This window comes from Pelodiscus sinensis, chromosome 4 (assembly GCF_049634645.1).
Source record: "Pelodiscus sinensis isolate JC-2024 chromosome 4, ASM4963464v1, whole genome shotgun sequence".
In the NCBI taxonomy this organism is placed as follows: Eukaryota; Metazoa; Chordata; order Testudines; family Trionychidae; genus Pelodiscus; species Pelodiscus sinensis.
The window spans coordinates 118,051,160-118,076,878 of record NC_134714.1 but is presented as its reverse complement, the minus strand read 5'-3'; the positions used below and the strand labels follow the sequence as shown (position 1 = coordinate 118,076,878).

The 25,719-nt window shown below is 43.8% G+C and overlaps 1 protein-coding gene across 1 annotated transcript in view; it reads left to right on the top strand.

Moving 5' to 3' along the window:
- LOC102448196 (mucin-2-like) overlaps positions 1-25,719 on the top strand; it is a 157,722-nt gene that overhangs the window by 71,343 nt on the left and 60,660 nt on the right. The window contains 1 exon segment of the mRNA XM_075928791.1: positions 25,232-25,493. Coding sequence (XP_075784906.1) covers positions 25,232-25,493 — 262 coding nt within the window.

Below are 25,719 nucleotides of genomic sequence, written 5' to 3'. Positions count from 1 at the left end.
GATCTCTATCATATTCCCTCTACTTTACTTATTTCTTTTTTTAAATGCAGTCTCAGTCTTTTTAATCTTTCTTCATATGGAAGTTGTTGCAGAACCCTAATAATTTTGTGGTCTTTCTCTGCTCCTTTTAAATTCAAATGCAACTTTTTTGAGATGAGGTGATATGACAGCATGCATGATTGAAGATGTGGGCATATCATGGATTTTTTGTAATGGTATTATGATATTTTCTATATAATTACCTATTCCTTTCTAATTGTTCCTAATGTTCTGTAATCTTTTCCAATTCCCTCTGAAAACTGAGAGGATCTTCTTAGGGAAATATTCCCATGACTCCAAGATCTCTTTCTTGAGTAGGCATAGCTAATTTAGACACACACATACTTCATTTTGTCTGTCTAGTGATTATTTTTTCCAATGTGCATTAACACTGAATTTCATCTGCCATTTTATTGCCCAGTCACCAGGTATTTTGAGATCCCTTTGTAATTCACAAACTGCATTGGATTTCATTATCTTAAGTATTTTGTGTCCTCTGCAATTTGTGCCACTTCACGGTCACCCCTTTTTCCATATCATTTATGAATACATTGAACACTACAGCTCCCAGTTCAGATTCTTAAGGATCCCACTATTTTCCTTGCTTGACTGTGAAAATCAGCCATTTATTCCTGTCCTTTGTTTTCCTATATTTTGATCAGTTACACAAGAGGACCTTCTCTCTCATCCCATGACTTTTTACTTTCCTTAAGAGCTTTTGGTGAGAGGCCTTGAAAGTTCATTTGCATAATCGCGACGTGGTGCTCTTTCAAACAATTGCCTTTTCGAAAGTAAAACCACGGTCTAGACGCAGTTCTTTTGAAAACGGCAGTCTTCAGGAGTACAGGATCTTTCAAAAAAACCCTGCCGTTTTCAAAAGAACCATGTCTAGACCACGGTTTTCCTTTCGAAATGGCGCGTGTTCAAAAGAGCGCCATGACACAATTATGCAAATGAAGCATGGGATACAGGCAGTCCCCGACTTACGTGGATCCGACTTATGTCGGATCCGCACTTACGAACGGGCCTTTCTCGCCCCGGAGCTCACAGGCAGTGGTCAGCCACCTCGAGCTCCGGGGCGAGAAAAGCTGCTCCCGGTGCCCCTGGTCTGCTGGGGACCGTCTCCAGCAGACCAGGGGCACTGGGAGCAAAGCGGTCCGGCCAGAGCAAAGCCTCAGAGGCGAGGCACCCCCCGCTGCCGCTTTGCTCCCTGTGTCCCTGGTCTGCTGGGGGGGGCGCAGCTAGTGTGCCCCCCCCCCCCAGCAGACCAGGCTTTTGTTGTGGACCCTGGGGCAGAGCAGCTGGGGCGCTGCCGGTTGGTCCCGCAGCGCTGCTCTGGGCACTACTGGACCAACCCGGCAGCACCCCAACTGCTCTGCCCCAGGCGTCCCGATTCAGCCGCTGCTGGTCAGTTTCAGCAGTGGCTGAATCAGGACTCCTGGGGCAGAGCAGCTGGGGTGCTGCTGGGTTGGTCCAGTAGCGCCGAGGAGCGGTGCTACTGGAGCAACTCAGCAGCACCCCAGCTGCTCTACCCCAGACGTCCCCAAGTCAGCCGTTGCTGAAACTGACCAGTGCTGACTACAGGAAGCCCGAGGCACAGTTGCTCTGCCCCGGGCTTCCTGGAATCAGCTGCTGATCAGTTTCAGCAGCAGCTGACTTGGGGTTCTTAAGTTGAATCTGTATGTAAGTCAGAACTGGCAGTCAGTTTCAGCAGCGGCTGAATCTGGACGCCAGTTCCGACTTACATACAGATTCAACTTAAGAACAAACCTACAGTCCCTATCTTGTACGTAACCCGGGGACTGCCTGTATTTAAATCCCCACTTCATTTGCACTTTCGAAAGAGGGATGTAGTCTAGACACAGCCATAGACAAGAACTAAGGATAATCTAATCTGGGGGCAAAAACAGGTCATCAAACATAACTGACATTGACAAATCTAATGAAAACTACAGAGTACTTCTCAAATTTTGCACACATTCTATAAATGAATCATTGTTCATATAAATTATTACAACATTGTTCCGGCTAATTCACTAAATAGCAAAAAGGTGAAACTAGTTGAAGAAATTATTCATTAGAGATATTCCCCCAATCCTTGTTAGAATCATGCCTAGTTTAGATAAGGGATTAGGTAGGAGCAAAGGTTAAAAGGCAGTTTACAACTTTCATTCTAACTAGAGATAAAATAATTTTGTGAAATTCAAAAACTCAGAATGTTACAAACCATTTCAGTGGGGATTCACAAAATTAGGCTGTGGTCACAGGACTTTTTTTTCTTGCAGTTTAAAACCATGCTTGTTTGATTTTTTCAAATATGATTCAATTTAAAACAAAATTACATCTTCTTAGCTAAAGCTTTTGGTGTCTATTTGGGTAGAAGAAACCAATGCAACCTACTGTAGCTCTTGTATGTAGCATAGATATATTTACTTTCATCAGAATTTCTTTTTCCTTCTCTCTGCTCCTTTTCCCACACTTGCTCTGAATTTGTTTCCCAATTTCAATTTTATTTATCTGTTTTTTTCCATTTGCATTTTTTTTCACCATGAAATATTTGCGTTCAAGTTAAACTTTCAAACTGAAGGTGTTCTTATTGTTCTTAGATCAGACAAAAACAGTTTGCCTGGTTTCTCTTCTAACAGACATACACACCAGTCAGCTACACCAGAAACCAGTTTAGCTAGAACTGTTTAAACACATTTTCTAAACTTGGCTCCATGCACTGTGAAGAAGGGGCCTGTAAAACTAAGCTACTTCTTTGATGATTCCCTTTCACTCTCAAATATAAAAAGAAGTTACATGAGACATAAAATGCTATTTACTTTGACACATGGGTTAAAAACCCTACTTATGCTAAAAGATCATGCCAAAGTAATCTGCCAACCATTTTAAAATGTTGAATTACTTGTATGAAGTAAAGATATCTCCAGAATGACAAGAAACCACCCAGAACTGGTGCCAGACACTTTTGCTGCTTAAAGATTATTTGCTATTGAGTGCACTTTTTGAGTGACTGAAAACACTCAAGACACAATTCAGGGAAGTATCTTTATGAAACATAAGCATTGTTCTGAACAGGGAAGAATTGAATGTTTTCCTGAACTGGGGTTCAAGTCTTATGCCTCAAAATATAGCCTGTACCTACTGCCTAATGCCCTTTCTGTTATTATGATTACAACCAAAAATCCCAACATTCCATCTGGCATGCTATAAATAGGTATTTCTTGGTCAAAATCACCCTTATCGTGTTTCTTATCTTTTATATGTACAGTCAGATACAACAGGAGGAATGGTTGTTTAGATTTCTTTCAACTCCCTTGTTAAGGAACCAAATTCAGCAGCACTTAACTCGGGTTGTTCTTCCAAAAAATTCTAAGACAATATTTAATTGTGTTAGGGGTTTCCTTTGACGGATATCTCAGGATGATATCACTTGGCTGAGATAAGCTGTGTTTGTTTGCCCAGTGTTTATAACATGTATTCCATTTCATTTGCAGTGGTGATGTTGGGTAGTTATTCAAATGTCAGGGTATGTCTAAACTACAGCATTTTTCTGGAAAAACAATACTTGCATCCACACTGCTACTGCGTACTTTTGACAAAAAGTTGAAAGAACTGAGGGATTTTTCTGACAGTGGTAAACCTCTTTCTACGAGGAAGAAGACTTTTTCGGAAAAAGCTGTTTTGGGAAAAGGCATGTGTGAACACAGAAAAGGGAGTTCTGTCGAAAAAAGAGGCCTCCAGGAAATAACACAGGTGTTCTGCTGGCCATTTTGTCCAAACTAATCAGAACTCTATAGAACCGGGACAAGCCTTGTGGCAGGAAGCCAGCCCAGAGAACTGCACGTCACTATGCGGCTCTGACTGCCATCCGAATTTAGAGCCATGGCCCAGCCACAAGCTCCCCGAAAACCCCTCTGGCCTTCACAGGGAGCATGACCATGGCTCCCAGGACCCAGCCAGAGGCACAAAAAGGCATGCACCATCGTGGTCTGGGGTGGAGATCCTGTCCCTCCTGGAAGTATGGGGTGAGGAGGAGACCCTGTAGGATCTCCGCTTCTGGGGTGGCGCAATGCCAACATATATGGTCAGATGGCTGAGACTCTGGCTGTGAGAGGCCACCACCCCCGACCATGGAACATGTGAGGAGCAAGGTCAAAGAACTCCACCAGGGCTATGCCAGGGCAAGGGAGCTCAGCTCTCGCTCTGGGGCAGGACCCCACTCCTGCCCCTACTACCACGAGCTCCACCAAATCCGGGGTGATGGTGCAGCCCCTTCCCCACCTGTGGTGGTGGACTCAGGGCTAGAAATGCCCGTCGTCACCTGTCTGGGGCTCCCTGGAGAGGAGAAGGAGGAAGAAGATGAGGACAAGCTGGAGGAGGAGGAGGAGATGGCCAGCATGGTCACCCTCACCTTGGAGCCAGTACCCTAGGTCTTGGATATCCCCCAGGCATCCTCTGAGGGCGGGGAGGGATCAGCAGGTGAGTGCTTTCAATTTTTCACTCACACAGGGCGGGAGAGGTGGGCACAGAGGGGATGGGGTGCGATCGTCACTCGGCCTGCTTGGTCTGGACATCGTGCTGCACTCCGTGCACATGGATACCTGTGCTGCACCAGTCTGTGCCACGCAGCCTCAGGAGGTAGCCCCAGAGCACCACTGGCCTCCTGCTCACAGGCTCTGGGGAGGCCACACAAACATCTGACTCCTGGGGGCGATGCTTTCCCACCACCAGCCACTGCTGGAAGCAGGCTGGGCACAAGGGCACACGCAGGGCTGCACACAGACCGAGGCGTGTCGCACATGGCACACAGGCATGCCTGCATGCGCAAGACACCACCCACTCCTGCGGACAGCGCTGCTAGACACAGGTGTATGTGCAGGCCCCATGGAGGGCCAGGCTGCTCCATGCCCCTTTCCCACTAGTGGGATCCCAGTGTGGCCAGACACTTCTCTTGCCTGCTTGTTCACGGGATGGGGACGGGGGGAGAGGGAAGTGGATAGCATGGTCCCTTGGGCACCTCAGGGCCCCTCTTCCAGAAAAGCTTCTTCCGAAGATCTCTTCCAGAAAAGCTTATTCCGAAAGAAGCTTGTAGTCCAGACGTAGTCTCGATCATTGATGCACATACAAAAATTGTATATTGCATGGAAAGTTGTGTGCTTCATAATCTAGATTCTTAGCATGAGCGCCATGACCAACCTGCCCTCACAGGTTGTGCCCTCACCAACCACTGTTGTTGAACCTGATATGCAAAAAGCCACTGCTTCCAATTGTATATTGGATCTATGAGTAACACACTGTTATGAGGTGTTCTTGTCTGTTTAGCACTTGTCTCTTCTGTTATTATTGTTCATGAAACATATATTCATAATATATTAAAAAGGAATCAGGATAGCATCCCATTGATAAAGGAATTAAAAAAAATACTTTAGTCACTTTAAAAACAGCTTATCCAAAAATACACACTTACAGAACTGTATGTCTGTAGCTGGTTGAAACACAGAGCAGTTCTGCAAAACAATCAGACTATCAAAAATCATTTATGGTACAATGAACAACTGTCACTCTTCTTCCCCTATAAATGGTTACATCTACATTAGGCATATACCCCAAAACAAATAAAGAAAAATGTAATTAAATTTTATCTTAAGATAAATTCCTTCCCCTCTGAAAATAAATCTGGAATATTGGGTTTCCTTAGATATATATTCATTATTATATTTAATATTATTATAGCTACACATGTCATGTTTAGACTTTTTAATAAAGTACCTTAATATATACAGATGAAAAGTACTTTGTAGGAGCCAAGTATTACAATTATTTTTATAAAACTGCTTTTTTTGGCCTTGGCATATGCACAACATTATACTGTATGGATCTACAATCAACATGGCCACAACAGCACAGCTAACTACTATTTTGGATGTTAGCAGTTCAGAATGGAAAAACTCACAAGACTGAGTCCATGATGATGCAGAAGAAGAACATGGTCTTCAGAAAGTGGATGTCCCAGCTATTAAATTGGCATTATAGTTTATGACAAACAAAAGACCAACTAGGATTCTGGGGTAAATGAGTATCACAGGATTGGATCGATTCTTCACTATTGTTAAACACAAATGTATGGGGCAGTGTTCCCCAAATGGTGTTCCACGGAACCCCGGGGTTCCACAAAGTGAAAATAAGGGTTCTGTGAGAAAATTCCATTACAACAACATTTTATTATTTAAAATAAGTAATAATTAATATTATGTGATTTTTGTTTGTAAATATGTGCAATTAAACTAAATGTTGATCTCATGACTTTGTTTAGCATTGATTTATTATTATCCTTACTTATTTGCGGTCTACTTTTTCAGCTCCATATATTAGACTGTTATTAGGGGTTCCACAAAATTCTTTTGAGTTTAAAAGGGTTCTGTGGCCAGATAAAAGTGGAAAACACTGATATAGTGAAATACATAATCTTTAAAAAATAATTTAGAATAAAGATATCTTACTCTATAGCACTTGTCTTAAGGAAAGTAGTTTTCTGTGTCTTATTATGGAGAGGGATGTATATTAGATATACTGAAATCGTGTTATGTGGAGGCGGTTAGCTGTGTTGATTTGCAACAGTGAATCTAGAGGATTCTTCCAATGCAATGACTTTATGTTACCCTTTTGTGCATTCCCTGTTGCATGAGAGATGTCCAGATCAGTGCTATTCTCCACCAATCCTAGCTCCCAGACTAGCCCTTTCAGACCTAGGGCAGTTGAGGTAATGAGAACAGCCCAGAGACTGCTCTAAATTAAGACAATGACCAAGCTAATCCCTGGCGGGCCCCAAGAATCAGGGAACAATATAGATGCATTCAATCCATCCTTTCCTCCCATCTCCTTAGCTGCACAAAGCAGTCCTCAGTGACAGAATGAAGCCCTCATTGACAAAAATGGATGCAGCCTTCCTTTCACTGTGTTGTGTAGGACCACATCTGGGTACTGAAATTATATAGGGGGTGTTACGGGGTGTGCATACCGCACACTGTAGTAGGGAGATTAAAGCCCTGTGGGCGGAGGAAGTCTGGCCCTCTCTCCCAGACTAGGCATGCTCCAAATGCTGGATCAGTATAAAAGATAGCAGAGCAGCTCAATCTGGGCTGGCCAGTGGAGGAGAAGGACTTCCAGCTGGAGCTCCTGAACTGCTGCAGCCAACAACCCATGGCGGTGGAAACCAGAAACCCGGGAGACAGCTGCAAGGCAACCCCCGTGGAGTTCCAGGGAGAAGCTGCTGCCAGAGACACAAAAGACCCAGTAACTACATGAGACATTGATCCGACCACAGCAGTAACCTAGAGAGGGTGCAGGAGCAACCTCTCCCACCTAGGTTACTTGGCATGTTTCAGCCGGATTCCTCACCGAGGGAGTGGCAGACGGTGCTGCTGCTCACAGGGCCCTGGGTTGGGACCCAATGGAGCAGAGTGGGCCTGGGTTTCCCTACCAGGGTATTAGCCCCAATATTATTGACTCTGGACAGCGCATCGTATTATTGACTCTGGTCAGGATGCCATACTGCCCTGCATTGGGGGCTCCTTATTGACTCTGGTCAGGGTGCCATACTGCCCTGCATTGGGGGCTCCTTATTGACTCTGGTCAGGGGACATACTATCCTGAACTGAGGGTTCTTGACTGACTTGGGCCTTTAGGCCATGCTACCCAGTGAACAGGGCCACTTACGGACTTGGGGTTGCCTGGAGACGAGGATTATTTCATGGATTCTAGAGATGGCTGGCTACTTCGTGGCTGAGGAGGTGGTGCCTGAACTTGGGAATATAGCCAGCCCTGTCACAGGGAGTGCATACTCTGCCACCGGGGGCCATGGATGCAGACATTACCAAGGTAGGGAGGGGGACTTTATTGGATGTAGCATCGGCAGCTCTGTAAGGGCCATTTTGAGGTCTTGGGTCGAGAATGGGGCTGTAGGAAACCAAAAGATTCTGGTTTCAGGAGCCAAAGATCGAGGAGGCTGGCACTTAGGGGACTGTAGTTGGTCCCACAGTGTATCCCAGCAGTTGGGCTTGCCGCCATGGGTGCTTGGTAAAGTAGGCTAGGGGAGGTCATGCCTACCCAGACAGCCAGGCATGGCTGGTCCCTCCCCCCACATCTCAATGAAGCTGGCACCTGAATCTGAGTCTTCAGAGTCCCAGGCTGATATCCTAACTATAGGCCCATCCTGCCTCCCCTAAAAGTGCAGGGTGAATCAAAAGTGATTACGTTTAATGTGTCCATCTAGGGTCTTATTCTGGACCCCTCAGCAGGGCGTTTCAATGCCAATGGCTTTGGTAGCATGACAATGGTATAACTGAGATGCGAATATGATTCATGTTGATTAAGAAATACGCAGTAGATTTTTCTGCTCTTGTGCTAGGCATTTTGGAGTCTAGAAACCAGTCATCACTGTTATTGCACTTAACCCTAAAATATAAAACTCTGATTGATGCAGTGGACAATTGCTATCAGAACTAATTTCAATGTTCTTATTGTCTGGGGGCTTGCAAATAAAACTGGAGAAAACAACCCCCCTTACCATATTCACAGCTAGTAGGTAAATTTGCTTCAGCAGTTTGCAATGTCTTCATGTATAGTTAAAATAACAGAATGGCATTCGTGTGCGCACAGAGACAAAAGGTTTTGCTAAGCAAATACTAAACACCGTAATGGATAGATTACAGTTCCACCCAAAAGCAAAGAAATATGTTTGCATAACATCCTGTTGACAATCTATTGCTCTTTTAATCAGGCTTTGAAATATCGTAAGCAGTATGTTAATTAATTTAAACCTAACATCCATTGCGTCATGCCTTATTTGAAATATAAGGCTGACAAAGACTTTTTAAGTTAAAAATCAGCTGACATAATAATACAGTTATTTTTGTATAGCACTTTTCTTCCAAGAATACCAAGATCTTTGCAAACATGAAAGGCTACAGTATGGTTATAGATAGAGTCCCTTTGCAATGGTTTGTGAAGAAGTTGCGCCATCAACAATCCTGGCAGGCATCATGCCTCAGAAACAACTCTGTTTGCCTCCTGCTACTGCAGCCCTTAAAAAGGGCTGTTTGCTTTCCCATTACCTCTATCCGGTTACTCCAGCTATAGGTTGAAACTTTCTTGCCCAGCCCCCTTGGGACCTGACCGGTGCTGAACCAGGGTATGTCTACACTACCCCGCTAGTTTGAACTAGGGGGGTAATGTATGCATACCAAACTTGCTAATGAAGCCCGGGATTTGAATTTCCCGGGCTTCATTAGCATAAAGCCGGCGCCGCCATTTTTAAAAGCCGGCTAGTGCGAACCCCGTGCCCCGTGCCACATGGAACGAGGTGTACAGATAGTTCGGATTAGGAAGCCTAATCCGAACTATCTAGTCCATGCCGCGTGTAGCCACGCGGCACGGGGTTCGCACTAGCCGGCTTTTAAAAATGGCGGCGCCGGCTTTATGCTAATGAAGCCCGGGAAATTCAAATCCCGGGCTTCATTAGCAAGTTCGGTATGCATACATTACCCCCCTAGTTCGAACTAGCGGGGTAGTGTAGACATACCCCCAGAGAATTTGCCAGACCACGGGAGGTCAACAGGAAACAGGTTTAGCAACTGGATAGTTTTTTATCACAATGGGCAACCTATGAAATTGCAATAGAATATTATAAAAAGGGAAATAAAATTAGAACAGCAACAATAAAGCACATGATAAAAAGAAAGTATTGTTGCTAAAATCAAGGAGGGAGCAAGAAGCTGGATAAGGAGTATGATTGCCTTTGAGAAACTAGGCAGGCTGGGCATTTACATAGAACCAAGCAATTTAAACAAAGTCCTAAAAAGAGTTCACTACAAAACATGTACTTTTGAAGAAATATTTCCTGACTTAGGAAATACTGGACCCCTGAAGGGAAGCAGAAAGGAGGATGACCCAAGACAACATGGCGCCGGACCATTGAAGTAGAAATGAAGAGCAAGAATTACACTTGGGGCACTATTGAGAGGCTAGCCAGAGACAGACAGACGTGGAGGACTTTTGTTGCTGCCCTATACGCTAGCAGGCATCAAGGACAATGATGATTTCCTGACTTGGCAAAAGCAAAAATATTCTTAGTATTTGATGCCAAATATGGCTATTGGATAAAGAAAGCAGCTACCTTGCCATTGGACACTACCAGATAGGTACAGCTGGTTGAGAATAAATACTCTGTGGGATCAGACTGCAGAGCCTAAGGATCCATGGGAACAGAACTCAGGTTAAAAGAGCCTGGAACAGCTTATGCTTTCTGACCTCTGGCTTCTCATCCCACCCTCAAGGAACATCTAGACTACATGCCTCTGCCGACAGAGGCATGTAAAATAGGCTACTTGATATAATCAATGAAGTGGGGATTTAAATATCCCCAGCTTCATTAAAATAAAAATGGCCGCTGTGCTGTGCCAACTCAGTTGATCGTCGGCACAGCGCACGAGTCAAAACGCAGATTGGTCGACAGGGAACGCCTTTGTCGACCGTTCCCTTTTGCCTCGTGAAACGAGGTTTACAGGAGCGGTCGACAAAGGCTTCCCTTGTCGACCGATCCACGTCTTGACTCGCACGCTGTGCTGACGATCAGCTGAGTCGGCACAGCACGGAGGCCATTTTTATTTTAACAAAGCTGGGGATATTTAAATCCCCGGCTTCATTGACTATGTCGGGTAGCCTATTTTACATGCCTCTGTTGGCAGAGGCATGTAGTCTAGATGTACCCTCACTGACTGACACTGGCCTCCTGATTTCAGCCTGGTAGCTATCTCTGATCTTCAGTCCCTTGCTCAGAATACCTTTCAGCCCCCTCCATGGAAGCCTCTTAGTAGGAATTTGAAGGTGTGGATCTACTACTACCCACCAGACCTCCATGGGGTAACATATCTGCAGGAAAGGACCACTCAACTGCAATGAACCACAGTCTGCAGTGCCAAGTGGCACAACTCTGAGCCGAAAATCAAATGCCATGTGAGCAGCTAGCATGCTTATAGGAAGAAAAGTCTATGTTCCAGGGTTCAGGTCAGGCAACTGCCCTCTGATTGGAGCTCCTCACTATTCCTATCCAAATGTTTTGTTGGGAATCCAAAAAGTTCCTGAACCAATGCTGTCTCACTTTCTTACTTTGCTGTCACATGTATCCCACCAATCAGCTTGCTAGCTGGAGAAGCACTGGTTTGGGCCTTTCCCTTTCCTCCCCCCTAAGAGTAGGTCATCCCAGTCTTAGTGGGTAGAAATGCTTTCCTGTGAGCATTTTCTGCCACTTTTGACAACTCTCATCACACTCACTCAGCAGAAATCACACTATGAAGGCTCCAGCAAGGACAAGGGCCTACAGCCCCAGTTTTGGTGTGGACTTAATGAGAAGGTCAAGGATGAGCTAGCTTGTGTTGAGACCCCATCAGCTTAGATCCTCTTTCTCCACATTCACAATTGGCAGCATGAACAAAAAGAGGAGAGCGGGGGAACCTCGTCCATACCCCAGACTGAAAACCCCAGACCCAACCACAAACCGATGCAGGTTGGTCTGATCTTCCAATGATTTACTCTGAAGGAAAGGACTGGTACCAATACAATGATTTATGCTTTTAGTGTGAAGCACCAGGACATGCCCTGACAGCTTGTCCTTTGAAGATTTTGACCAGGAAACAAACAAAGCTGTATTTCGGACAGCCAAAGCTGTATTTCGAACAGCCACAACCATGGTACTAGGCTATGAAACTATGCCTCCTTCCCCTAAACTTTAAGCTATGGCTTTTTAAAAAAGGATTTTCTAGGGGCTTATTACTATTTTATACTCAAAGGCTGTGTCTACATTGGCACCCCTTTCCGGAAAAGGGATGCTAATGTAGACTTTGGAATAGGCAAATCCGCGGGGATTTAAATATCCCCCGCGGCATTTGCATTAACATGGCTGCCGCTTTTTTCTGGCTTGGGGAAAAGCCGGAGAAAAGCGCCAGTCTAGACGTTATTCTCCGGAAAATAAAGCCTTTTCCGGAGGATTTCTTATTCCTATTTCAAAAGCATTTCCGGAAAATCATGCCAGTCTAGATGTAGCCTTGGTGTGTGTAAACTACCTGCTGTTCCTTTTGTTGGCGTGACGCCCCTGCTTTCCCATCTCACCGGCTCCCCAATGCATGTTTACCTCTTCATTGCCATCATAGTATTTTATGAGAAGATGGTTAGTCACAGAAAACGACATCATTTTGAGGAAGCCATATATGTATTGCATCTTTGTCCAGTAATCACCTCAGAGGTCAGTCAGAAGATGCCTGGAATAATTTCTGTCAGATAGTTTACAAATATCATTTCTGTACTGGTTTAATATCTTCAGGTGTACGCAACTGTGATCTTGCTTTCATCTTTTGGGGCTCACTTTGTAGCCCTTGAGAGATCAGCAACTGTCTCATGTCAGTAATTATTCTAACAGATTATTTCTGACATAATGACTGGGGTTATAGATATCTTCTGCAATTAATAAAAAATGGATGGTTGAACAGATGTTTTTAGTGTATTGATTATATAAATCAGATCCACAAAAAGAAGTTCACAGTCAATACTTCATATTTTTGTCTCTTTTCTGTGAACCCATCTAGTATATAAAGAAACGCTGTTATTACAGATGTATGTTGAAATGGACAAAATGGTGTCATTTTGATAAGGGAGGCTCACAAATGCTCTGTAATAATAAAAACAGTAATTGACAGAATGAACATGAGTGTATTCTATAATCAATGTACCTGTATCAGCAAAACCTTAATGCATGGATTAAAGTTTAAAAGCATTAAGAGCTAATTATGGTTATAGATGGTCTCCTTAGTGATAAATTAGCTACAAATGCCATTGAAGTATTTATTCAAAATAAGATTAAACATGAGAGGGGATTTTCCTTTGATCTGAACAGTATGTAAGAAGTAAGTTTCAAGGAGTTAGTCATCAGTGAACTCAAGTAGGCTGTCTCACTTCTCCAGTTTCAGATTATGTTCATTTTCTGTATTTTGTGTAGTGCTGCATTAAGTTCTGTTTGAATGCCTTACTTCAATAAAACTTCAACAGTTATCTGACTTCAGACAGTTATTTGACACCATGACTTATTAAATCTGAACACATAACAGTGCACTCTTGTGTTGTAATACATAATGGAAGATTCTGAAGGAGCAAGTTGTAATCATGTTTAATTTTGCTATCTCCTATAGAAGAAAGGGAAATGATGACAGATAGATTCACATAGTAAGATAGTAAACCTATGAATAGTAAAATGTGTAGGATTTTGAAATCAAAGGGGACTTAGGCACTTTTGAAAATCCCACGTGGCACCTATCTGAATCCTTAGGTGCCTAAATACCTTTAAAACTCTGGCCTTTATTTCACAAGCCATTTTTTAATTTAATTGAGATTATTTGCAGAGTCTCATACAGTGGGCCAAATTGTGGAACCCAGCTATCATTGGGGAGCAGTTTCTCTCAAAAGTAGTCCCACTGATTTCATATATGACAATAAAGTTGGTTAAATGTATGATGTGTTCGCAGTGAATATGTCACTGTCACCTTTAAATGTTTCCTTATGGTTTATGTCAATAGTTTTATTTTAAAGAAGGATGTATATTTGTTCGTGATTTATTGTTTTAATCACCATGATGAAGTATACAAGGGTGGAACGTGAATTGCTCATCTCTGTTTGCGTGAGACATTTTAGTCAGTGCAAACAAAGGTGGAAAGTCCAGACTTTTCTTATCTAATAGTATTTAACATCCCTAATGAAAAATCTATGAAAAGAAGACCTTTTGGTTGCTTTGTGTGGTTTTGCTAACATAGCATGACGATTTCTAATTTTTCTTTTTACAAAATAACTACATGCTTTTCAAGAAGCAATATAAGAAGATGCAGCTCTTTTGTGGCTGGCAGTAAGAGCCAAATTATTTCTGCAATAGTATGGCAGCAACTTCTCTCTTCTCCCTTCAAGATCAAGCACACTGCAAGGATCACTAAGACCCCTGCACACACTGAAGTTAAACTTTGTTTCATTTTGAAAAATTTACATCGCTGGTTTGGTTGTTGCTAATTCAAATGGATTGAACTTAACTTACATTTAAAAAAACTCCCTTAAGTGTCTGCAAGTTCAGAAAAATAAAGATGGTCAAAACTGGAATAGGTTTTGATTTTGTGAAATCTATATCAAGGATTGGTTTGAATCCAAGTCCCATTTATTCAAATTTGCACATTTGATTTTGCTTGCCATTAATGGGTGCACACCATTCAACCAGTGCACAGTCACTGTGGAACTCCTGGCCAGAGGATGTGGCAAAGACCAGGACTTTAACAAGGTTCAAAAAAGAGCTAGGTAGATTCATGAAGGTTAGGTCCATTAGTGGCTAGCCAGGATGGGTAGGAATAGTGTCCCTAGCCTCTGTTTGTCTGGAAATGGGTGACAGGAGAGGGATCACGTGAGGATTGTCTGTTGTGTTCCCTCCCTCTGGGGCATCTGGTATTGGCCACTGTCAGCAGACAGGATACTGGGCTAGATGGACCTTTGGTCTGGCCCAGTATGGGCTTTCTTAAGTTCTTACACTTACATATGAGTATATAAATTAAGTAGTTACGATTATACCTGGTTTTAAAGGTAATATAAAAAGCTTATGTGACTTTTGAACTTTTGTATTAAGCTAGTATAAGCGGTGTCTTTTATCTTGTATGTTTTCAACAAAGAGAAAAAATAAAGTTGAATAAAAAAGGAGAGAGTGTATCAAGTGCTGGAATTACTGATCAGAGAACAACCAATAATGTTATAGTTATTCTTATACAAGCCAGTATTAATGACCAATATCTCTTACTGTAGATTTTATGAGTTAGGTCTAGATGTAAAAGGTAAAAAAAAAATCTAAACTGAATTCCATCTGTTTCAATGGATCCATGCTAATTTACACAACCAGTGATTTGGCCCAAACATATTTTGCATGTTATTTTGACAATGAGAATCTCACTATTCTGCTCCAGGCTTCTTGAAACATTAACATGAGAAAACTGAAAATATGAGAAAGGAAAAATTATCATTGCCTGGCTAAACAAATAGCATTCACTTATATCAAGACCGTTTCCGTTTCACTCCTGGCTGTAATACTAGAGGACAGCCCCAGAGAGAGAGAGAGCCAGAGTACCTCTTAATTATAAACCAAGATAAGGTCTTGCAAACACACAGAATAAATTTCCATTACTAGAACACTTTCAACCCTGTTTTCAGAGTTTTTCCCCTGGCAATTTATTATACTATATACATCTCTGTACGGACCTTATCCCCATAGTATTTGAGCCTCTTTAAGCATCTAAAATAATGTATTCTTTAACCTACACACTTCAGTTTAAGCCACTATCCATTTGACTAATAAACTTTTTTTGCTGCAGACTCTTTAGTTGCTCTGAGTCAACTCTTACAACCTGACATCTTTTGCCATTCACTTTCCATCAGAAGGAATAAATGGAAATTTCTCCAGATCCCTCAACCATGAGTACAAGTTCCTGATTCCTCATGGCAGAGGAGACTGGAAATAAAGTTCTGCACCACTGTGTGGGATGAACATTGGCATTTCACTTGGATATCAAAGGTACTCCTTAGCAGATGACACTTAAAGCTGGTGTTTACAAGCCAAAATAGCGGAATATTTTTAAAACACCCACTCATGCAGAGATTAATGGGCAGCAATTTATTGAAACCAAGCAATATTGAGCACCTTAAAAGAGCACGCTAAAGATCAGCATTCATCCCTGTAGCCACAAAGAGTAATGAAGACCCACAGTTGAAGATGAGGTGCTGAGATAGTCACGATATTAATGCTCCGCCTAGCATCATCCCCAACTCACAAGCTGCTGTGGAAGGAAGCCAGATCCGATCCTGTTTGGGTACCTACTGCTGATGTCCTTCACATCCAGGCCTTTCCCCACTTGAGCTTAGAGTGCATCCACTGCTCAGTGAGGGATGGACTCTCTATATCTCCACCGCCCCTTCACCCACTAAGACAAAGTTGGTCTTCCAGGGATTAAAGTAGTGGGTGGGCAACCTACAGTCCGAAGGCTGTATGTAGCCCTTTGGGGTTCTATATGTAGCCCATGGAACATTTTGTTTACCATTGCTCATGCACAAAGCTGTCAGATTCTGCAGGACTTCATTGTTGTCGTCGTTTTCCTACCAGTATTACAAAAGTGACATGCTTAAAGCAAGGACACATGGAGTCTGTCAGTGTTGCCAACTCTTACGATTTTATCACAAATCTTGTGATATTTGATAGTTTAATTAAAGCCCCATATCCAACAGACAAGTAAGTATGTGAAAAATTTATGAAAATAGTATGTAAAAATATTTTGTGCAAATTCTAGGTGCACAAGCGCAGTTAGCAAAGCTAACCTATCCCAGGAGACTGTCTCGGTTACAACAGTGTGGCGGTTCACTGAGATGAAGGAGGGCCACTCATTGGTCCACTCACTAGCCCAGGTGGCCCATCACTGGTTTAAAGTAACAGATAAATCCCACAGATGAGTATGGCCCATTGCTGCTCTCATCTACACTGATACGAAACTGGTGTAAATGAGAGGATACTGGGCCCTTGTGACTGCTCTGTCTAGTGCTGACATGGTGAGCTCTATAGCCAGCATTCTTTATCTTTCGAAGCATAGGTTTTGCCTTTCCTTTGCTCCCTTGCCAAGACATTGGTCCACGTTCTCCACTGACCTCGTCATTTACACCAAGAAACCTGCCTGTGCAAAGGATGTGTAAGTCATTATCACTTATTTCATGACATTTTTATCACACTTTACATATATTCAGCAGCACTATAAATGGCTACACAAGGTATAGGACAGGACAGGACAGAATCTAGCTCTATTGCCTGTTTCATGTTCTCACTTCTCCACACATTTTTCTCTTCTTCCCAAGAGAAGCAAGTATTTTGCTACATCAGTGTTAATAGCTTTCAGTGGCACTGAATGTTATTTCCTGAATAATAAGCATCTCAGCTACCCCAGAGACAACTTTGTTTGGGAATCACTGACTTCTGTGATCTTAATTAAAATCTGACACTCATGAATATTGCAGTTGTAGTTTTTTACTGTTTTCTCCTTCTTTGGCTCTTATCCCAACTGGAACCCTATGCTCCTTGAAGCCCTGACAAAATCCACTGTGTTAGGATAATTTTTTTAAATACAGTAAAAGCTGTGTTATCCTGCCCTTTGGCAACCAGAACGCTCTATTCGCCAGCATTTCTAATATCTCCCAATACAAATCTTCAATCTGTTAACCAGGACTAGTATACAGCCCAGAGGGTTATGCAAATGCACATGCTGAACTCTACTATTATGCCAAAGAGGCAGAAGACAAGCAGATATGTTGATATCAAGGATTTATTCAAAAAAGCCACTTCCAGGGTGTGTCAGAGTCATTAGAGATTCATCCCAAGCTCCTAAACATTCTACAACTACAATAATAACGGATGGTGATAATGATAACCTCGAGGCACTGCAAGATTATGAAGTTGGCTTTTGAATCATCAAAAAAGAATAAATTATGTCCAGTATCATTTTAGTATTAAGTATGTTTTTGGTGATCTGGGTGTATGCCATGTGCTGCCCATAGTGATATGTAGTATCATAAGACAACGTGTTGTATACACCTAAGTGCTTCAAGAAACCAACCACCCTGCAGTGCAGTACTACTACTGGATTGGTAAGCACATGTATACTACCGTATACTTCATTCATTTTATCATATTCTAGTTCTTTAAACATTGGTATTCTATTGATAAGTATTACTTTTAGGCCATGTCTCCACTTCCCAGAGGATCGACACACTGGTAATCGATCTTCCAGGGTTTGATTTAGTGGGTCTAGTAAAGACCCGTTAAATCAAATGCTGAGGACACCGATACTCCTCACTATTGCAAGAACTAAGGGAAGTCGATTGGAGTGTTTCGCCTTTCAACCTTCCGCTGTGGTGATGGTGCCAAGCTTGGCTTAAGGTATGTCTTCAGCTACATTATTTATGCAGCTGAAGTTGCGTACCTTCAGCCAGCTTCCCCCTACAGTGTAGAATTTATATATGGCTGGCAGATTTTTTTATATCCACTTCACACCTAGGCCTGACTCACCAGCTGTGTCATTCCACTTTGAGACAGGTTTAATTCCATTGAGTTCAGAGGAACGATAATGTCTTAAAACTGAATTAATGTAGTGGGGTATCTGATCAGGGCCATCCCTAGGGAGGTCTTTCAGGCCTTTCTTCCACCTTGCCTCTTCCTACCTCTGCCCCCCCACACTCCAACTCTTCCAGTCCCTGCTGACCCCTCACTGGCCCCATTTCACCACTTCCCCCAAACCACCTCCACCTAGCAATGCATCTGGGGGATTTGTGAGGGACCCAGCCCACACCTACACTCACCAGCAATGGCAGCGAGAAGAGGAGCAACCTAATCCCAGCCTGCTCAATTCCACCAGCTCCCAGCTGTGTTGCTTCACTTACTACCATCACTTATAGGTTCAAGGGGCAGTTCAATTCCTTACCCCAAGCCTCCTCCCCCGAGCAATGTGGCCTGCGAGATTAATGGGGTGCCTGGTGCTGGTAGCAGGAGTTGAGTTGACTTCCCCTCCCCAAGCCCTACCAGCACGTACCACTGGAAGCTAGAAGTGAAGCAACCCCACCTAAGCCACTCCATTCCTCTGGCTCCCAGCCACGATGCTTGAGTGAGGGGGCTTGGAGGAAGGGGTGGAACCACCCCCTGCACTCACCAGAAGCAGGAAGCACAGCAATGCAGGAGGACGCTGGCAGGGTAGAGTGGACTGTGGCTGGGTCACTCCACTTTCCACTGCCAGTACCATCGCTGGTGAATGTAGAGGTGGGATCACTGCCGTACCCAGAGGACTGCTCCAGGCTACCACAACCCCTGAGAGAGCCCAGTGACCATGGGAGGCTGCAGAGACCCCTGCTAAGGCCTGAGGCCTACCCTGGACCCCCAGGACCCAGACCAGGCCCCAAAGACTGAGCTGAACCCCCTGGACCTCTGCTTGAGCTGACCCCGGAGGAACCTATGGACACCCTAGCAGCTCTTTCAACCCCCCCCCCCCCCTGCCCCGCAGAGCCTGCTGACCAGAGCTGCAGCCAAGTAGGACTCCGGGGGGGGGAACTGTAAAGTAACCCAGGGGGAGCCAACCTAGCGCTGGCTGAGGACATGGAGGTCAGCTGGGATGTGGGTTGCAGCCTGGACCCTCGCTAGCCCACTGACTGGATCGGTGTGTTGTGGCCAAGGGACCCGCCGATCCAGAGGCAGCTAGTGCTGCCGCTGATAGGGTCCTGGACTGGGACGCAGTGGAGAGGGTGGGCCTGAGCTCCCCCCCCCCACCACCACCACCCTTTCCCCTTGGGTGGCAGGTTTCCCCCCCGAAGGGAGAAACCACCTGCACCTATCAGCTCTCCGCCAGCAAGAAAATCCGACCCTTGACTCATAAACTGCTTGCCTCCAGCCCCGCCCTGAACCAGGGCCCAGGCTTATAAACTAACTGTTTGTTCACCCTGGCCTGATCCCAGGGCCTGGCTCATAAACTGTGACTGTTTGTCTGTTCGCCTTGCCCTGATCCTAGGGCCTGGCTCATAAACTGTTTGTCTGTTTGCCCCACCCTGACCCCAGGGCCCAGGCTTATAAACTGCAACTATTAGTTTGTTTTCCCCTCCCTCAATGGGACTCTGAGATGGGTTCTGGGGAGGTGGCAAGGCCACCCACTGCCTGAGACCACGACAGACACTAATAGGGAAGAGGGCAAATAGAAATTCCAGCTCCATCACTTCTGAGCACAGCTTGGAACACTGATTTAACTATGTAGAATTGTAGGGCATGTACAACAGTAGCGGGATATCTACAGTATGTAAGATTAGGAAGCTTGTTCAAATTTCTAAACAAACCTAAAGTTTGTTTATCTAAAACATTGAACTGGTTTGAGCTGACATAAAAACTAGATGGCATTGTCCTTCTCCACATACAAATGTATTTACATTAATCATAGTTACTGGCACAGAGTAACTTAATGTGCTATGGGAAGGAAGTCCAGAGTTTTTTCTTTTCTTTATTCCATTTTCCAGGGCTTCTGAACCATGAAGACGTAAATCTGGGGTGTATAAACAACTGACTCTGAAGATGCGATTTCATCAAACATCCTGAATGTCTTGATAGGGATCAGAGGCAGTGGTATAATACAAAGATTAGCATGTTGACCTTATGACTAACTCTGGCGCATTTCAGCACTATCTGAAATTCAGTCAAAAAATCGATTAGAATAAAGTTTCAAAGGGTATGTCTACACTACAGTGTTAGTTTGAAATATCTTATTTCAAAATAGTTATTTCGAAATAGCTTATTTCAAAATAACACATCTAGACACAAAATGCATTTTGAAATAGCATTTTGCTTTTTCAAAATAGTGCGTCCACACTGAGTTGACACTGAATCGCATTTAAGGCCGGCCAGAACAAGGTCCAACAGGGCATCAGGTCAGGAGTTACCTTGTGTGCTATCTGAGACCTGTGCTTAAAGGAACACACCCCTCCCCCTCCCCCCCCCGCCCCGAACAGCCAGTTCTAAGGTCTCCCTGCTTGCTTGCCTACCTCACTGAGGGACAGCAAAGCATGCTCTGGTTGCCCTCACTCAGGACACCACAGGCCTCTGCAGCATGGAGCCAGAGCTTCCCCTGGGCACTCTGGTGCTTCTCCTGGACGTGTTGCTTCGAGCCTGGAAGCATGCTCTACAGGCAGTAACAGTATCCCTGGGTGCCACACTGGAGGCTTGTGCCTCATTATTTCCTCATGTCCTTCCACTTACCCCTCCCTAACCTCCCTTCCTGCTGTACAATAAAAGACATGTGTTCATTACAACAAAGCCTCTTTATTGAGCAAAATTGGGGTGGGAGGGGAATGAAACTGAGGTGAGACTGGGGAAAGAAGATGGGAGAGGGGAGGAGGGATAGTAGGAGAGAGCCGGGGGAAACCTGGGAGGAGGGAGCAGGCAGGGGGAGGCAAGGGGAGGAAGGGGGAGGAGAAGCTCAGGGCTCAAGACCTGGCTCGCCGGGCCAACTGTCTCCCAGCACCACAGGTGCAGGGGCTTCGGCATGCCTGGGGGGGTGGGAAGGAAGAAGTGAGAGGGGGAGAAGGAGTGGGAGGTGCACAGTAGCTGGGAAGGCAGCAGGGGCTGGAGCAGCAACAGGCAGCAAGCTCTGCCCCAGAGTCGATGACCACCTGGGGGGCAAGGACCATCCTGCCCCCCAGGATGCGGTCCACAGCATCAAAATAGGGGCAGAGGTTTGGGTTTGCCCCGATTGGGAGCTGCCCCCTGTGGCCCTGGCATAGGCCTGCCGCAGCTCCTTTATTTTCATGCGAACCTACTCCTGGGTTCACACGTGGCCTTTGGTGACCAGGCTGGCAGCTATCCTCCCGTAGACAGTTGCGTTCCTCTGTTTAGTGCAGAGATCATGGACGTTAGAGGCATCCCCCCAAACACTGATCTCTGCACTGGACCAGGCAGGCTCCTGCCTTTTCCAGCCCCTGACAGGCTCCTGGGAGCTGGCAGATGGGTCCTGGAGAGCAGTGGAGGGCTGGCTGGCACTGTCTGCCTGGCTCATGCTGGGACCACTGGGTCATGTGCAGCAACTTCTGGCTCTGGGCTGGCAGGCTTGGAGCTGGCACAAGCACTGTGGCTAGAGTCTACCTCTTTAAGGGCTCCAGGGCGGGGAGGAGGGAGAGGAGTTTTCTTGGTTGTGCCCAGAATGGCCACCAGGGCACCCTGGGAAGGGCTGGAGGCCCCCTATTTTGAAATAAGCATCTACACAGCGCTTATTTCGAAATAGCAGTTTTGAAATTGGCACTATTCCTCATGGAATGAGGTTTACCAATTTCAAAATAAGCCCTCCACTATTTTGATTTAATTTTGAAATAGCGATTTCGCTATGTAGATGCCGGTAAAGTTATTTCGAAATAACAGCTGTTATTTCGAAATAACTTTGCTGTGTAGACATACCCAAAGTTCTTTTGTTCATTTTAGTTTAATAACATATTCCATTAAGTGCCTTCATTAAGGTTCCTGCACTCGGAACCCCAGCACGAGCTGCGAGGCTACACTCCTGGCCCCGAATTGTGGGGCTCTACATCCATTCTGCCTCTTCCCTTAAGTGTTTCCCATCCCACTTCTCCCCCTCTCTTTCCTGAGCTTGCAGTGCATTGGTAGTTTGGGAGAGATAGGCAGGACTCCCTGAGCAGGGGCTGACTTTAGCCTGTGAGTGCCCTATTCCAGATGCAGTCTCGGGGATGCCAAACCACAATTGGTGCCAGACCATAGAGGTCGAATCAGTAGTCGTATTTAAGGAACTCAATGGCCCGGTACTCATGACAAAGATCTGTGAATAGCCTTGCTTTTCCTGTAAGTTTGGACTATGATTGGTCCTGTCAAGACATGTGGCCAGGTCACCTGATGCTGGAACCCATTTTGGATGTGGTATTTTTACAAGGGAATGTGAAAGGGTTGAAACTGAATATAAAGGATTCCCATCTTCAGCAAAATCAATGTATAGATTTTTATTAATCTATGTATAGTTTTATAGATTATCAAATAACGAACAAAAAGAAGTATTTCTGCACATAACATACAGTCAACCTGGGGAACTCGTTGACAAGATATTATGAAGGCCAGAACTTTAACAGGGTTTACAAAAGAGTTAGATGATAGACCCTTCAATGACTATTAGCCAGGGTGGTCAGATATGGTGTCCCTAGCCTCTGTTTGATGGGGCTGGAAATGGGTAACAGGGGATGAATCACTTGATTGCCTATTTTATTCATTATCCCTGGGACACCTAGCTTTGGCCACTGTCCAAAAACAGGGAACTGGGATAGAGGGATCATTGATCTGCCCCAGTATAGCCATTCTCATGTTATTTCATACCCACATCATGAAACATCAAATAATTTCTAAAGCAAGGAGGGTCTCCTATGTTGAAATGTTGCCTCTTCTTGACGGCTAAGGAAGAACTGGTTTTCACCAGAGAGGTAACTGGTATCATTTACAGTAACCAGAAACCCAAAAGGTGACCTGCCTGTCTTTCAAAAAACCACAAAGTGACTAAAAAGATCTTTGACTGTTTTTCCAGGATCTGCTGTTAATGGGAGAGGAATTGTTCTACTGCCATTCATTTTATGTTCCTTTATTAGACTAAGCCTTTAGAAAAATAATACTCCTCCCAAAATGTAAACATGCTTGGTCAGTCCCTGAGGGAAAAAAAAGAGCATCTTCTGTTTACTGTGCCTCTGTTAAAACCTCCAAAACCCCACCTTCACAGACCCTGTGAAACAATTTGAGAGTGAAGCCAAAGTTTCCTGCTATATAAGACCCATACAGCACAGGTGAACTATTTCTCCTGACCAACAGCTGACTCAATATCCTTTTGCCAAACTCCACTCAGGATGGAGTTTGGTAGGGGGATATGGGTCTCCATATGCACCATTATGTTAGGTGTCTGTTGTCCCACTACAACAGGTAAGAACCCATTCACATTTCATTTTCCTCGGGGAAAAGAACAGAAAAGGTCTGATTTAATTTGCTTGATACTGATATATTTTAAACAGTTTTACTTCTGTTATTTTGCAAGCCTTCTAAATGGTATTTAAACAAGATTTTTTTGTGTCTTTTTATTGTTGTGCTATTTCCATTCAATATTTAATGTTTGTATATAATTGGATTGATTGAATTTCATATTGTCTCTGGCCAGTACAACTATCATTTGGATGAAGATGGCTTTGAAGATTAAATCAAAATAATAACGATCGTGAAATGTTGTGATTTCACTAACAGTGTAAAATGTTTTGAAACATTTTATTTTGGGGGTTTTCCACTAGGATTGTTGTTGAATTTTACATTTATGATTTCATAAAAATGTAGGAACTATCCTATACTTGATCAGACCCATGGTCCATCAAGTTCAATGACACTCTTCAGTACCAGATGCTTCAGAAAAAGGTGCAAGGAATCCTGCAGTAGACAGCTATAGGGTAACCTGCTCCCAAGGAAATTTTTCCTTCTCACCCCCAATAACTAGAGGTAGTCTGAAGCTCTGCAACATGGGGGTTTATATCCATTCTAAATTTTATGTATGGATTAATATCTGTTATTATAATTCTTGTTATTCTTATGATCTTTATAAATATCTTATTCTTTTTTTTATTTCTGTTAAACTCTTTGAGATTCAGTGATATTGTGGCAATGAGTTCCTGGCTTTATTGTGAGTTGAATTTGCCACCTCTTATTTATATTGATTCTTCCCTTGTTTTTGGTTTGGTTTTGTTGTTGTTGTTGTTGCTGCTGTTTTATTTAATTGGACAGGGTAAACTGAAATATCTGATCTACCTCTGCCCAAATTATTTCTATTGGATAGTGTTAACTTGACAGGTGACTTTTTGATATGGACAGATGAAGATTAAGCTGGGGACACTATATTCCTATTCTCTTGCATCCTACTGTTAAGCAAGTGTCTCTTTCTCACATTCTCGGAAAAAAATGACTACCATATAAGGCGAATAAATTCCTCCCACTACCACCATCCATAAATTTTCTGTAATATGATTTTTTTTCTTATCTGTGTGCAGCTACTACTACTAATGCTCCAGCTACAACAGTGAACTTAATCCCACCACTGACAACAAATCTTCTAATATCATGTAAGTTAAGCAAATAGTCTCAAAAATTGCTCCACCTTTCTGAAGTGCTGATCAGAAAGCTAAAATAAATAAAGACTGATTAATGAAAGATAGGTAGATAAGTGGAGTAAGGAACAAATAGCTGGATAAACACAATAGGATGGCAAACCAATGAGTTGATTAATTTCTAGATAGATTGGTGTGCAGATATATGCCAGACAATCGATGGGTGGGAAAACAGAAATGGGTTGAATAAGCAAGTGGATAGATGGACGAAATGATGCATAGTGTCACAATTGATAAACGGACAGAAAGTAACAAATGGAAATGGACAGTGGTGAATAAACTGAAGAAATGAAGGCTTGAGCAGTCTAAAATATTCATGTTAATGTGGGGAATTCATAGTCAATTCTTACAGGGAGTTTTCAATCCACAGCCTTCAACCCTGCTCACAATGGCCGCGTATGCAGTACGTGGGGCAACTTCCACTACAAGACCTTTGATGGGGACATTTTCTACTTCCCTGGGCTCTGCAATTATGTCTATGCCTCCCACTGCAAAGCTGCCTATGAGGACTTCAACATCCAGATCAGGCGCACTGTGGTGAAGAATGCTCCTACTATCAACTACATTACCATGAAGCTCGATGGGGTGGTTTTTGAAATGGCAAAGAACCTTGTTGTTGTCAATGGCAACAGGTAGGTTTAGTCACATCGCGGTTTGCTTAACATAGCTGTTTTCTCAAATCGGGTACATATTTCAACACCTTCTTGGGAAAACAGCCCTATATTTTGATAAGCCAGGTAACTTTAATCATACAAGCATCTCAGCATTCATATGTTAAGATGTCACACTATAAAATAGTACTTCCCTTCAGAGATGGGCCCAAACCACAACACCAGATCAAAATACCCCTGAACTTTG